Consider the following 15,818-nt stretch of genomic DNA (forward strand, 5'->3'; position numbering starts at 1 on the left):
TTGGGTCTCTGGCAGCCAAAGAGACAAATGCCACCAGGTAGACACACAGGTGTCTGAGAACTGAGGGACTGCATGTAACTGGCACAAGCAGCTAACCTGAAAGACCGACGCCATGAAGGACTCAGGTAAGGAGCAACGTGACTACACAGGAAATCTCAGCTTTTGGAGCGTGAACTACGTGGGTCATTACCTCCTATTTCCTTAATTTTGCCTATAGAGACTTTGGAAAAAGGAGGAATTCCATAACCTAACACAACATATGCAGGCTGTGTTAGAGTAAGAGGGTGCCAACCGAAAGAATTAGTGCAGGATGAGGTCAAGACAGTATATAGGACCCACTACAGTCTGAATGTTTATGTTCCCCCAAATTTCATATGAAGAAATTTAACTCACAAGGCAATCACAGCATTAAGAGGTGGGGCCTTTAGGAGGTAATTAACTCATAAGAGCTCCGTCCTTGTGGATGGGATTAGTGCCCTTATAAAAGAGGCTGATAGGTGCTGCCTTGCCCCTTCTATCATTTGAGGACACAGAAGGCACCAGCTAAGAGGAACAGGCCCTCACCCGATGCGGCATCTGCTGGTGCCTTCATCATGGACTTCTCGCCTCCAGAATTGTGAGAAATTAGATTTCCATTTTTCATAAATTACCCATTCTAAGTGTTTTGTGACAGCAGCCTGAACAGACTAAGACAGGACCTAATATAGGCCAATCATCCAACCTAGAGACAGCAGAAGGGCAAGAGGCTCCAGCATAGGCGCTGGCATGGTGAACTCCAAGTCCACACTGTGTCTGAGAAGACGGCGTGGACCCCAACCCAGACCCCACCTCTCTGGGCTACACTGCTGGGCGCATGATGAGGCTGCAAGCAAGGGCTCTGCACCATGCCCTGGGAGGCACTGGCCCACTGAGGACACGTGTCTTGGGTCCTGGGGGTGAGGACTTGAGCTGCCCTCAGAGAAGTGGGTCTAGAGGGGTTACCATGGCCTTGGGCGTCTTGAAGTACAGTCTGGAACTTTGGACCCATTCCAGATCTTGCAGGAGCATCAGAGGCTTAGCCTCTCCACATGCATGAGGGTCTGTAACCAACACGGGCCTATGACCGAGTCCACAAAGCTCTAGGTAAGAGAGATGAAGGGGGAATTACTGGCTAGCTAAGAGGCAGGGATGGAGGTGGGGGTCTTATGTATGTCCCTAGGCTACAATCAGAGCTCCCCTTTCGCCATGGCCAGAGCCAAACCCAAGAGAAAGAAAAGCTACAAACCGAGCCCGTTCTCTGCCAGCGTGGCGTGGTTCACGTCACATTCGCCCACATCTTGCTCTCCAACGTGATCATTCAAATCCAAGCCAGGCTGATGGGACCCGTTTCCAAAGTGCCTGTCATCCTTCTCAGAGCCGGCGTCCCCATTTTCCATCCCGTTCTGAGACTTTTTCAGGGGCATTATTTGCAAACCACTGGGGGTAGTCCTGTAAGACACCGTCTTGGCGGCCCTGTCGCCTCCTGCAGGAGGCTTGCCTGAATACGCTTTTTTTGGCTTGGCCAGGGGAGGGTTAATTCGCTTCCGTTTATGGGAGGTCCCCTTGCTCCTTCCAGGATCCGAAGTTCTGTGGGAGAGTTTCTCAACCGACGGGCCTCGACCGTCACGCAGCAGCTTGGAGGTACTGGACTGCTTCCCTGACTTGATCCTCTTGTCCTTGGACATGTGCAGCCCATTGAATTCATCAATAAACTCTTCACAGTGCAAGAGGTGGTGCTCCGGCTCCCACGTGTCCTCCGTGCTCCCATAGCCTTTCCATCGGATAAGATACTCCCATTTTCCTTTCTTGTTCTTCCTCTTGTCTACAATCCTTTCAACCTGTGATACAAGACAAGACGAGAGGGTCAGAAAAGAGAGAGAGAGGGAGGAAGAAACTCAGTTCCAAGCAACAAGAACAGCATAAAGCCTTTGGGATAGAGGCATCTACCCTAGCCAGGGGGTGAGCCATGAGCCGTTCAATGCCAGAAGCCAACACTGGCAGGAGGGTTCAAGAAGGCTGGTTTATTTTATGACATCACTGTATGGAACCCAAGGCACATGCAGTCATTTCCCGTGAAGACTCTAGATGCCACGCCCAGCTGGTGGCAGCCACATGTCCATCCAAACTTACTTTTATTTGAAATTGCCTTGCAAGCTTTCACAAGAGATCTTTATTCTTTTCATTGCACCAAAGTAGACACAGGCTATTAAAGACCAATTTGATGTGAGTTCTTCATCCTTATTTATAATAAGTAACATCTATTGAGCAATTACATGGGAGGTACTATGCCAATGTATCCTTACTTATAATAATACCAATGATCAGTAACATTCACTGGGTGCTTATGAGGCAGACACTATACCAAATGCTGGGCATAGACTCTCCCATCTCATTTTCTCGTGGACAACAACTCAATGAGGTAAGTATTTTTCTATCCCCAATTTATAGTCAGAGAACGAGGGCTCAGAGAGACCAAGTAACTTAACCAAGTTCCAGAATGGTAAGGGCAGAACTAGGGTTTGAACCACTCTCACCTCAGACCTACTCTCTTACTCACTAGGCCATACTAACTCTCTTAACTGCAAAAATCTTCCACAGTGACTAAAAAGGACTTGAATTGAAAATGGCCAGTTCTCCCCACACAGCTCCCCGAGCTGCGCACAGCTAGGAGGCAAAGAGATAGGTAACATTTGCTGAGTACCTACTATGCACCTCACATGCCCCCATGGGTGTACACCACTATTACTTTTCCATTTGATAGATGAAGATAATGCATATAAGGCAACTCGCCTACCATGCACAGCTCGGAAGCGGTACTGGTGGGATTTGAACCTTTATGTGTCAGGCTCTAAAGCCATGAGCTACTGTCTACATGTCTTCAAAGGCAAGAAAACCTCCCTTGTCTTTATGTAATCCCATGGAAAAACACACTTGGAAAATGCCAGTCCCGATGCTAATAACTGTTGTATTTAACTGAAGGGTATGTGAGGGTTCATTTAGTATTCTTTCAACTTTGCTGTAGACTTGAAACTTTTTCAATTAAAAGAAGGTGGAAAATTCCCAATGTTATACCCCCTAAATGCTAAATTTCAATGAAAAAGTAAGCTGTTATATTCAAAAGTTTATTCTACTTCAATGTCAATATAATATGCTTTCCTAGAATGGAATTTTGACCCAATAAAATTAAGTCGAGTGAGGAATAAGCCTCTGAAACTTATAAAAAGAAAAATAAAACAGGTGAGCGAAGGTGAGTACAGTCATACTTGATAATTGTGGAAGATGGGTAATGAATACATGGGGTAATTTATATGGCTGTTTATGCTTGTGTGTTTGAATTTTAGTATGTTTAGAATTTTAATCCTAAAAAGTAAAAAACTTTGAAAAGTGGGATCGTCTCATCAATGGCTTTTGTACAACAGAGGCTATGCAAAATAATTAAACCACTTTCTTTGCCTTGCACTTCATAAATATGCAAATAACAAGACTATACTGCCTCTTTATATTACTGCCTCTTCATAGACAATTTAAATTGTTTCCTTAATTGATTTATCTCCATCCAAATTGGCTATCAAAATTTGTTTCCTTGTTTCCTTATTAAATGTCCTGTGAAGAGATCTTTTAGATTTATTAGACAATTTTTAGATGTAATACACAAACTCTGTAACATCTTTTAAAAAGTAAAATCATGCCTAACTAATCCAATATCCAACCTTTGGGTTAAGCAATGGGGTTACTGAGTATTCCTTTGTAATAATGCTTCAGAATGCCAAGGATTTCTGGAAGAGCCTGCAGCTTTGCTCATTTTGTGAATATTGTAGGTAGAAACTCTCTACAGGTTTACTGAGGGAGGAAAGAGAGCAAGCAACCTGGCATTGCCTGAAACAGCAGCAACTGTGAGGACACCAACTTAGGAACAGCAGCAGCGCCCAGATATTTCCTGGGAGCTAAGGGATGTGGCGTATTCTCACGGAAGCCTCCAGCTCTAGAAAATATATGCTCACTTCCCAGGATGGAGAAATTTCTTCCCCAGGATGAAGTGGAGGACAAATAGCCAACACAATGGATGAGTGAGTGGATGGATAGATGGATGGATGGTGGGTGGGTGGCTGGGTGGATGAATGGATGAATGGATAAATGGATAGATGGATGGTGGGATGTATGGGTGACTAGATGGATAAATAAATGAACAGATGGATGGATGGATGGATGGATGGATGGATGGATGGATGGACAGATGTGGGATGGATGAAAAGGTGGGGCAAGAGGTGGGTTCATAAATGGATGGATCAAAATGCCATCAAAATGGCATTAGTAAAATATTTAAGAACAGAGCTTTGTAACAAAATGATCTGTTTTAAACCCCTTGCTATTCCTCTTATCATATGTTCTGGAGCAAGTTACTAAACCTCTTTGGGCCTCAGATGACTCATAGAGCAAGGCAGAAGTAACAGCACCTATCTCTTGGGGTTGTTGTGGGAAATACACAACTATGTAAGTTTGCATTCCACAGTAATCTTGCATAGACTCCTGTGACCACAAACCTCAGTGGTGTCTAAAGACAGAATGTTCCTCCACCTTTCAGAATATGACCCCTTAAAACAGTCAACTCCTCCCTGGGAAGAAGAGAGAGTAGACCTACTTAGATAAGTCCTTCCATGTATGGAAGGTGGCTATGCATAGCTGGGCTGCATGAAAAGCTGAGGGTTAGCAAGGGTGCAGGGTCTAGATGGATATTTGGAGCCACACCGGAGGCGGAGCTTAATTTTGCTCCCTCCAAATTACTGAAGGTTTCAATCACAGAGTCATAGGTAGCTTTATGGGGGACATCAAGGCTAGTTCTTCTACCTCTGGTCCCATTCACAAAGCCACTGGGTGGCTTGTCAATAACTTCTACTTAACCCAATACCAATGATGAGCAGTATTAACAGGACCATCTCTAATAGCCTGCTATGTGGAGAAAGACATTTGGCTCTGTCACTTTCTATCTGATGACCTTGCGCATGTCACCCCACCTCTCTGGCCTTGGTGTCCCCATCTGTAAAATATATAATAATAAAGAAAAACTGAAAGAATTAAGATACAGGAAAAGTATCACTACAAGATGAATGGATGACTCTGATACATATGAACTTCAGTTGACAAAACTGCTCTTATATATGGTGTTTCACCCCCAATTTAAAAAAGCAAACAAACACGAGGTTTTCGTAGGTTCAGAAAACACTGCTTTTCCTGAAACACTGGAATAACCACAAAAAACTCAGGGGAAAGCTGGCTCCCAAATACCCCAGCATACTTTGATCTCCAGCATCTCTCGGGACCTAATCTTCTATACGTCTCTGTGTAGGTTTCTGACCCTCTTTTCCTCTTCTCAGGAGCACCTCAAACAGAACGTGAATTCTAATTTGTTTTGTTGATAAAAAAAAAAAGCCCAAGTTGTTTGGGGCTTGACTTTGCGTATCATTGCAACATTCTCTCTCTGGGAAATCCCTTCTTTTTAAGCTTCCCCAAACCTCCTGCACTGTCTCATAACTCCTCACACCCAAAAAAAAAACAAAAACAAAAACAAACAAAGAAAAAACAGAGAGCTGGTACCCCTGGTCCTGGCAGCTCTGTCTCTTGATGCTCTGCCCCTACTCTACCTAGGCAGACCACTTGCTTTACCTGAAGCTCAGTCCTTCCAAATGGAAACGATAATCAATTCTCTTCCCTTTATTTGCACATATGAATGAATGAATGAATGATATTAGAAAATCCTGTGTACACACCCCTACCAGCTTCTTTTCTCAAAAATAAGCAATCTGAGATGCTGAACTATTCCTAAGAGTTCAATCAAATCATTAACATTTACTCTCCATGATCCCAGCTAATGTGAGACTCTGCTCTATTGCAGGTGGCGGGCAGGGAAATGCTGATGCAATTATTACCGGTGCCAGGATGCCACCTGGATGGCTGTCTCAGTAGGATTAATACTGATGACAGTCATCTTGACTGGTACATGCATAGTTCCAGGAAATGTGTAAATCACTTTCAGGTGTTAGATTTCATCTTATGCATAGCCTTCCAGCTAGACATCATTCTCATTTGACAGGGGAGGAAACCGAGGCTCAGAGAAGGTAGGTAACTTTCCCTTGATCACACAGTCAGTAGATGGTTAACCAAGATTTGAACCCAAACTCATCTGACTCCAACAGCCTGAGTTCCTAGCCACATCTTGCCAGTGAGAAGCTATTAGAATAGGGCAGGGCCAAGCAAAGCACGAACCATTGGAACAGCAACAAGAGGAACGGATACTGAGGAAGGAAACGGTTTCACGGAAGTGACGCATGCAATAACTCTTCAAGGATCACTGATACGCGAGGCACCAGTGTGCAACAAGAAACCTTGCAGAGCGCCATCATGGCTCACGGGCTAGTGGGAAACACAGTCCTTAAAAGAAGGAGCACAACATAATACGTAGTAACAAATTACAAAAAGTACTTTGGGCCGGGCACGGTGACTTTCCCCTGTAATCCCAGCACTTTGGGAGGCTGAGGTGGGTGGATCACCTGAGGTCAGGAGTTCAAGGCCAGCCTGGCCAACATGGGAAAACCCCATCTCTACTAATAATACAAAATTAGCTGGGAGTGGTGCCTGTAATCCCAGCTACTCCGGAGGCTGAGACAAGAGAATCACTTGAACCCGGGAGGCGGAGGTTACAGTGAGCCAAGATTGCACCACTGCACTCCAGCCAAGGACTCGTACTCTAATGGCAAAGAAGAAGGTGCTGTGAGAAACAATGACAGCGGGAACGGAGCTATTTCAAACAGAACAGTCATGAAGGCTCCTCCAAGAAAGGACAATTTAAACTGAGAGCAAACTCAGCCTGTAGAGATGAGAAGGACCGGAGCAGTGAGGGCCTTCCAAGCAAGGGAGACCACCCCCTCATCCTCAGCCTTTCCACTAGCAGGCTGATAACATACCATCACTACCACCTAACACTGATTTGGCATGACTAAGGGCCAGCCGCTGCTGCACTTGATCCCTATACATTAACTCTCCAAAATAACCCAGCAAGGTAAGTAATTTTATTTTCTTATTTTTTATATAGAGGATAAAACTGAGGCACCCAGAAGTTATGGACTTTGGTAAGCACAGGAGAACTAAGACTTGGTCTAATGCATCTTGGCTCCAAATCCCATGCTCTTGGCGGCCACATTACACACACCTCTCATGGTGCAGTGGGCCCAGCCTGACCAAGGCTGGCAGCCTATCTGCAGCTTCAGGCTCTTCCCCTCAACTCCTACCAATTTCCTTGGAGTCCTGAAGCATCCTTCCATCACTTCGGATTAGCCTCTTGCGCTGGCCTCTCCTAGAGCCCCCATCATGCCAGCCACGGGGCCTCCTCTCCCTCTGCTTCAATTCTTCATTGGTCCAAACGGAAACTGACTCATCACCAGTCATACTCGCCACCCAAGATTCCCACCAAACCAGCACAATGTATAAAATTACAATCGCTCTGGAACCTAGGATTACAATCAAAGATTTTGCAGACAGCTGAAGGGATATCTTCCCAACAGATGGCAGTGGATTGAGAAATTTTGGGTTTACTAGTACATGTCTCGATCTCTGGAAGCAAAAAGCAAGGCCAAAAAAAAGAACAGGGAAAGAACACATCCACACCTACAGCCTCTGCCCAGCCATACACCAGAGCAGCCATCCCTGGTCAGAAACAGCTCATTCCCTAACTCTGTACCTCAAACCCCACATCCCTGAGGACCTCTCTTTCTGCATCCTTTCAACATCCTGAGACAACTCCCTTGGGGGCAGAAGAGCAAAGGCACCCCATGGTTACAACTTGGGGTAAGAAGTCCTCGGGAAGGATAAAGAGGGCAAGTTCTGGGAACAACTTGGCATGGGCTATTTAAAGTCCAGAAGACTTAGATTGCTTCAGATAATCTAGCCGGAGAAGAAGGCAATAAAAACAGCAGGTTTTTCCCACCCAGTGCAGCAAAACTACACAAGGGAAATGGCTGCCAGACCAAGAAGTTTGGCTCAGAGCCATGTAAACCAAGTTAGATTCTGGGCAAGGGTCTGACTGGGGGACTCTGTGGCATCCATGTGGTGAGACAGACCAACAGGAATTTCCACATCCATTCTGCTGGAAAATACTATGCCTAGAGAGGCCTCACACAAAATTAGTAATAGCAGCATCACCACACAACACGCTCAAACACATTTTTAAAACATAAGAACATGATCATAACTAAAACGTTCTCAGTACAATCACACCAGTGAAGAGTACTACTGTATATTTTTGAATAGTATTTGTGGTGTGTCTTCCAATACTACACAAAATATGACCTGTTTTTAAAAGACAGAGAAGAGATACACGATGAAATGAAACCAACAGGTTGAGAAGGACGCTGAAATGAAAAAACGATTCATTTACATAAGAAAGGATGTAAAGGAATCAAAGAGAAAATGCAAGCAAGGGAATAAAATTCCCGCTGGAACCAGGAAAAGACAGAAACAACATGCAGGAAATCACACCAGCGACATAGACAACATACTCGAAAAGCTGTCCAAGAGAGCAGGAGAAAAGGACACAGAAATTTTAAAGAAAGCACTAAGGAAAATGAGAATAGATACCTAGAAGAGTTAATAGAGATCCACCCAATCTAAGTCCAACAAAGAGAAAAAAATCAAGACAGGATGGAAACACTAATCAAGTCATAATAGAAGAAATCTATGTCCTAAGTCTGCAGGTCAAAAGAAGATTTCAGTGATGGGGGAAGGAGAGTTTGAGAACACATCAACTTTATTTCTACCCACGCACCTTCTTCATTTCAAAAGACTGAATAATCTGCCTCATCCCCCAGCCCTCCCCCATCCAAAAATCAGGCCAACTTCAGAACATTACGTTCCAGAACACCCGTTGAAGCAATAAATATGCTGAACTCAAGAATTCTATAGCCCAAGTGGTCCTTCAGATGAGAAGGAGGGAGGAAGATATCTCATGTCTTAGAGGACAAAATATGAATTGCCCATTTAAAACATGACTCAAACAGGTACTTCAGAGAACAATTTTAAACCTAAATTTTTAACGTAAAACTGGAGAAGGTGTAGTAGGAATACATATTAGGATTAATGCTATGCAACGATACCAAATAAATATTTGGAGTTGAGGCTTAAGTAATCATTGTAATTATGACAAATTGAAAGCAAATATTAAATGATTTTCAAAGCATTACTTGCAATATATAATGTGAAAATAGAAAGCAAAACTATAATAATGTGATTTTTAAATGCCAAGTTAAGATAATGAGTACAGGAAATGGTCAAACATGAAGAAGAGTGAAAACTTAACTGAATGATGCCTGCCTTTATCACTAGAGTAACATGTTTGTGTACACTGACAAAACAATTACTTTCAAGAAAGAACACACGCCCATAAAGTGACACGATCAATGATCAGAGCACTTTTACTCATCATAGACAAAACCTGGAGAAATGTAAGTATTTTAACAGAATAAATAGACCATAGCATATCTGTGCAGAGAAGTACTACTCAATAATAAAAAGGAATGATACACACAACAATTTGGAAGAAACTCACAGGCATTACGCTGAATGAAGGGGCCAGACTCAGAAGACTACACACCAGGCAAACTCATCTATAGTGATCGAAGCCAGATCAGTGGCTGCCGGGTGTGGGGGTGGATGGCGGGGTGGGGGTGAGAGTGACTGCAAAGGCCATAAGGAAACTTTCTGGGGAAAAGGAAATGTTCTATAATTGGATTTGCATGGTGAGGTATACATCTGTCAATAGTCACTTTTACACTGAAAATGTGTGTTATCATATATAAGTTACGCCTCAATAAAGTTGTTTGGAAGACACACACAAAACACATAGAAATAAAAAGAGGAAATATACATTTCACATCAAATGAGAAGATGGAAATAAGGTCTATATTGCAAAAGAAATTGTATTAAAGCATAAAAGACAAAAAGCATTAAATAAGACAGCAGAAATGAGGCCAAAGATATTATTTACAAAAAAAAAAGTCCTGTGTGTGAATAATAACAGCGGCTTAATTCGCCATTTCCAAAAACTAGAAGCAACTATATTCTTCAACAAGAAAACAGATACACAAACTGAAGTTCATCCGTATAACAGAATACCACTAAGAAATTAAAAGGAACAAGCTATGGGTTGACACAGCAACATAAATGAATCTTACATTCAGGTGCCAAGGACCAGAAGAAGAGGGGATGATTACAAATCGGCTACCCAAGATAATCTTTGGGTGATTAAACTGCTCTGCGTGGTCCTGTGGGGGTGGATTCATGACTGTACATTTGTCAAAAACCACAGAGCTGTAGACCACAAAAAAAGAGTGACCTTTTCTGTATGCACTTTTTTAAAAAAATCAGCCAAGGTGTCAGGGGCTCCCAAGATGGAATTCATCCAGTGACAAATGAATCTCACTGTATTACAGATGTATGATACAACCTAAATACAAGAGACAGGGAAAAGGAGCTGACCCAAGTAACTTTAGAAAACCATGTTTTAATTGGACAAAATAAAGACAAAGTACACAAATACCGTACTCTAGTTCGGCAGTCCCCGACGTTTTTGTCACCAAGGACCAGTCTCATGGAAGACAATTTTTCCACGATGGGCGGAATGGTTTTAGGATGAAACTGTTCCACCTCAGATCATCAGCCATTAGTTAGATTCTCATAAGAAACATGCAACCCAGATCCCTCGCGTGCACAGTTCACAAGAGTGTTCGTACTCCTATGAGAATCTAACGCCACTGCTGATCTGACAGGAGGTGAAGCTCAGGTGGTAATGCTCCCTTATCCACCACTCACCTCCTGCTGTGTGGCCTGGTTCCTAACAGGCCACGGTCTGGTACAAGTCCATAACCAGGGGGTTAAGAACCCCTGCTCTAGTTGGTAAAATTGTTTTTCACAGAGGTACAAAGAATTAAAAAACGACCTTACACATACACTAGGTTTGAGCAAATATGTAAATAATTGATAGGAAATGAAACCCAGGTTTCTCACTGGCTGAAAAAAAAGCTATAAAAAGGCTAAAGGAGAAGATCAGAATAAACACTGGAATACTGAATTGGAATAAGAGATATCAGTATAAACTCATGTTTACTTTAATACATTTACACATTTAAACATGGAAATATAAATATATGTATACATGAGTTAGAGCACACACATATTTCCTACATCTTTCCTCTGAGAAGACCAAGAAGCAGTCACACCCTAGTATCAACGAGCACATCCAGCAACACACATCATGGTTTCTTAATATCACTCTCCAGTGAAAAAAAACTAGGGCACCCTAGGAAAATGCCTAATTCTAGGGCTGGGACAGAAAACATACAAGATGACCCTAGAAGATCGGAGAGTGCTAAAAGATATGAAAGTGCTCCAAATAAATAAATGAACCCACAATGATGGGGATATATCAAAAGAGCCAAATGAAAGACCTTCCCACGGCCAAAACTGGAACAATCTGAGTAACAGAACAAAATTAAGCAACATGCTCCTGATAATAAGAGTAACCCGAAGAATACATATCCCAAAGAATTATAACCCCAAGAATAAATATTCAAGAGTCCATCTGATATAAACAGGTGAATTAATCAGCAGTCAGCCAATTATGGCCTGTGGGCCAAATCTGGCCAGATGTTTGTTTTTGGAAGTAAAGTTTTATTGGGACACACCCATGTCCGTGCATCTATGTAATATCTGTGGCTGCTTTCACAATACAACAGTAGAAGTGAGTTGTTGTCACACAGAGTGTTCAGCTCACAAATATTTACTCTGGCCCAAGAAAAAGTTTCCCAACACTTATCACTATAGAAAACCACAAAACCAAAGATAAATAATAAAAGAGGAAGAAAGAAAAAAGGCTATACAAAACAGCCACAAAGCAAACGACAGGAGTAAGTCCTCACCTATCAATAATAACACTGAATGTAAATGGATTAAATTCCCCAGTTAAAAGATATAGAATGACTGAATGAACTAAAAAAGCAATACCGAACTACATGCTGCCTATAAGAAATTCACTTCACCTGTAAAGACACACACAGATTGAAAGTGAAGGGATGGAAAAAGATATACTACACAAACAGAAACCAAAAATGAGCAGAAGTGGTTATATTTATAGCAGATAAAATAGACCTTAAGTTTAAAAACTGTAAAAAGCAATAAAGAAGGTCATTATATAATGATAAAGGGATCAATTCAGCAAAAGGAAATTACAACTGTAAATATGTATGTACCCAACACAGGAGCATCCAGATATATAAAGCAAATATTATTAGATCTAAAAGGAGGGACAGACCTCAATACAATAATAGTTGAGATCTTCAACACACCACTGTCAGCACTAGACAGATCACGCAAGCAGAAAATCAACAAACACCAGCTTTAACCTCCACTACAGACCAAATGAACCTAATAGACATTTATAGAACGTTTCAATCAACTGCTGCAGAACACATATTCTTCTCATTAGCACATGAAGCATTCTCCAGGATAGACCATACATTATGCCACAAAAGAAGTCTCTACAAATTTTTTAAAAATTGAAATCATATCAATTATCTTTTCTGGCCACAATGAAATAAAACTAGAAATCAATAACAAGAAAAACCTTGAAACTGTACAAATAATTGAAATTAAGCAATGCGTTCCTTAACAACCAATAAGTCAATGAAGAAATTAAGAAGGGAATTTAAAAATTTATTGAAACAAATGAAAACAGAAACACAACATACGAAAACCTATGGGATATAGAAAAGCAGTACTAAGAGAGAAGGTAATAGCAATAAACATCTACATCAAAAAAGTAGAAAGATTTCAAATGACCTAATGATACATCTCAAGGAACTAGAAAAGCAAGAAAAAAACCAAACTCAAAATTAACAGACAAAAAGAAATAATAAAGATGAGGGCAGAAATAGGGACTAAAAAATACAAAAGGTCAATAATACAGTTTTTTAAAAATATAAAATCAACAAACCATTAGCTAGACTAAGTAAAAAATAGAGAAGACACAAATAAAATCAGAAAAAAAAAGAAGACATTACAACTGATATTATCGAAATACAAAAAATTCTTAGAGACTATTACAAACAACTATATGCCAACAAATTGGAAAGCCTAGACAAAATGAATACATTCCTGGACACATACATACCAAGATTAAACAGGAAATACAAAATAGAAATAGGAAACCTGAATAGATCAATTAACAAGTAACAAGATGGAAGAGTAAGAAAAAAAAAAAAGCCTCCCAACAAAGAAAAGCCCAGAACAGGATGGCTTTACTGCTGAATTCTACCAAACTTTTAAAGAAGGACTCTAAAATTAATTCTTCTCCAAGTCTTCCAAAAATTTCAAGAGGAGGGCCCAGGCATGGTGGCATGCACTTAGAAACCCAGCTCCTCTGGAGGTGGAAGTGAGAGAATCACGTGAGGTCAGGAGTTCAACGCTGCAGTACCCTATGATTGCATCTGTGAATAGCCACTACACTCCGGCCTGAACAACATAGTGATATTATGTTTCTTAAAAAATTAATAAGTAAAATAAAATGATAAACTGAAGGGGAGGGAATTATTCCAAACTCATTCTATGAGGCCAGTATCATCTTGACACCAAAAGCAAACAAGGACACAACAAGAAAAACAAAACTACCGGCCAATATCCCTGATGAATGTAGATGCAAAAATCCTCAACAAAGAATACAAGCAAACTAATCCAACAACACATCAAAAAGATAGTACACCATAATCACGTGGGATTTATCCCAGTGATTCATATATGGCTCAACATACATTAGAAAATAAATGTAATACATCACATTAAGAATGAAAGACAAAAACCATAAAATCATCCCAACGGATACAGAGAAAGAATTTAATAAAATTCAACATCTCATCATGTTAAAAACTCTCAACAAATCAGGTATACAAGGAACGTTCCTCAACATTATAAAGGCCATATCTGACAAACTCACAGCCAACATCACGCTGAATCAGGAAAAGCTGGAAGCTTTTCCTCTAAGAACTGGAACAAGACAAGGAGGCAGACTTTCTTTGTTTTTTTTTTTGGCATTCTTTTTATTTTATTTTATTTTATTATTATTATTATACTTTAAGTTTTAGGGTACATGTGCACAATGTGCAGGTTTGTTACATATGTATACATGTGCCACGTTGGTTTGCTGCACCCATTAACTCGTCATTTAACATTAGGTATATCTCCTAATGCTATCCCTCCCCCCTCCCCCCACCCCACAACAGTCCCCGGAGTGTGATGTTCCCCTTCCTGTGTCCATGTGTTCTCATTTTTCAATTCCCACCTATGACTGAGAACATGTGGTGTTTGGTTTTCTGTCCTTGTGATAGTTTACTGAGAATGATGATTTCCAGTTTCATCCATGTCCCTACAAAGGACATGAACTCATCATTTTTTATGGCTGCATAGTATTCCATGGTGTATATGTGCCACATTTTCTTAATCCAGTCTATCGTTGTTGGACATTTGGGTTGGTTCCAAGTCTTTGCTATTGTGAATAGTGCCGCACACTTTCACCACTCTTACTCAACATAGTATTGGAAGTCCTAGCCAGGGAAATTTCACAAGATAAAGAAATAAGGGGCATCCAAACTGGAAACAAGGAAGTCAAATTATCCTTGTTTGCAGACGACATGATCTTATATATATATAAATCTAAAGACTCCACCAAAAACCTCTTAGAACTGATGATTCAGTAAAGTGGCAGGATACATGATCAACAAAAAAGTCACATTTCTATACAATCATAACAAACTAGCTGAAAAAGAAATCCCATTTACAGTAGCTACAAAAAAAAAAAATACCTACGAATAAATTTAACCAAGGAGATGAAAGATCTCTACAATGAAAACAATAAAACATTGGTGGAAAAAATTAAAGATGAGACTAAAAAAATGGAAATACATCCCACGTTCATGGATTGGAAGAATATTGTTAAAATGGCCATACTAGCCAAAATGATCTGCAAAGTCAATACAATCCCTATCAAAATACCAATGACATTCTGCACAGAAATAGAAAAAAAAAATCCTAAAATTCATATGGAAACACAAAAGATCCCAAATAGTCAAAGTTATCCTGAGCAAAAGAAACAAAGCTGGAGGCATCACACTACCTGACTTCAAAATATACTAAAAATCTATAGTAACCAAAACAGTATAGTACTGGCATAAAAAAAGACACAAGATTTCATGGCTAAGACCTAGAAAGCACAGGCAACAAAAGCAAAAATAGACAGACATGATTATGTCAAACTAAAAAGCCTCTGTAAATATTGCAAAGGAAACAATCAACAGAATGAACAAATAACCTGCAGAATAGGACAAAATATTTGCAAACTACGCATTTGACAAGGGATTAATATCCAGAATATACAAGGAACTCAACACAAGAGCAAAAAACCAAACAGCTGAATTAAAAAATAGGCCAATGATCTGAAAAGACATTTCTCAAAAGACAATATACAAGTGGCCAATAAACATATGTGATACGGTTTGGATCTGTGTCCCTGCCCAAATCTCATGTTGAATTATAATCCCCAGTGTTAGAGGTGGGGCCTGGGGGGACGTGATTGGATCATGGGGGCACAGTTCTCATGAATAAACTGCCATGCTCCCTTGGTACTATATAGTAAGTTCTCACAAGATCTGTTTGTTTCAAAGTGTGTAGCATCTCTCCTCCTCTCTCTTACTTCTGCTCCTGCCATA

At 40.8% G+C, this 15,818-nt stretch overlaps 1 protein-coding gene across 2 annotated transcripts in view; it reads right to left on the bottom strand.

Annotated features, from left to right (window-relative positions):
• Positions 1–15,818, bottom strand: part of CDYL2 (chromodomain Y like 2) — a 216,186-nt gene that overhangs the window by 91,249 nt on the left and 109,119 nt on the right. For both annotated transcript variants that reach the window (XM_030819233.1, XM_030819238.1), the window contains exon 2: positions 1,265–1,856. In XM_030819233.1, coding sequence (XP_030675093.1) covers positions 1,265–1,856 — 592 coding nt within the window. The remainder of the gene's footprint in view (positions 1–1,264; positions 1,857–15,818) is intronic.

This window comes from Nomascus leucogenys, chromosome 2 (genome assembly GCF_006542625.1).
Source record: "Nomascus leucogenys isolate Asia chromosome 2, Asia_NLE_v1, whole genome shotgun sequence".
Taxonomy (NCBI): domain Eukaryota; kingdom Metazoa; phylum Chordata; class Mammalia; order Primates; family Hylobatidae; genus Nomascus; species Nomascus leucogenys.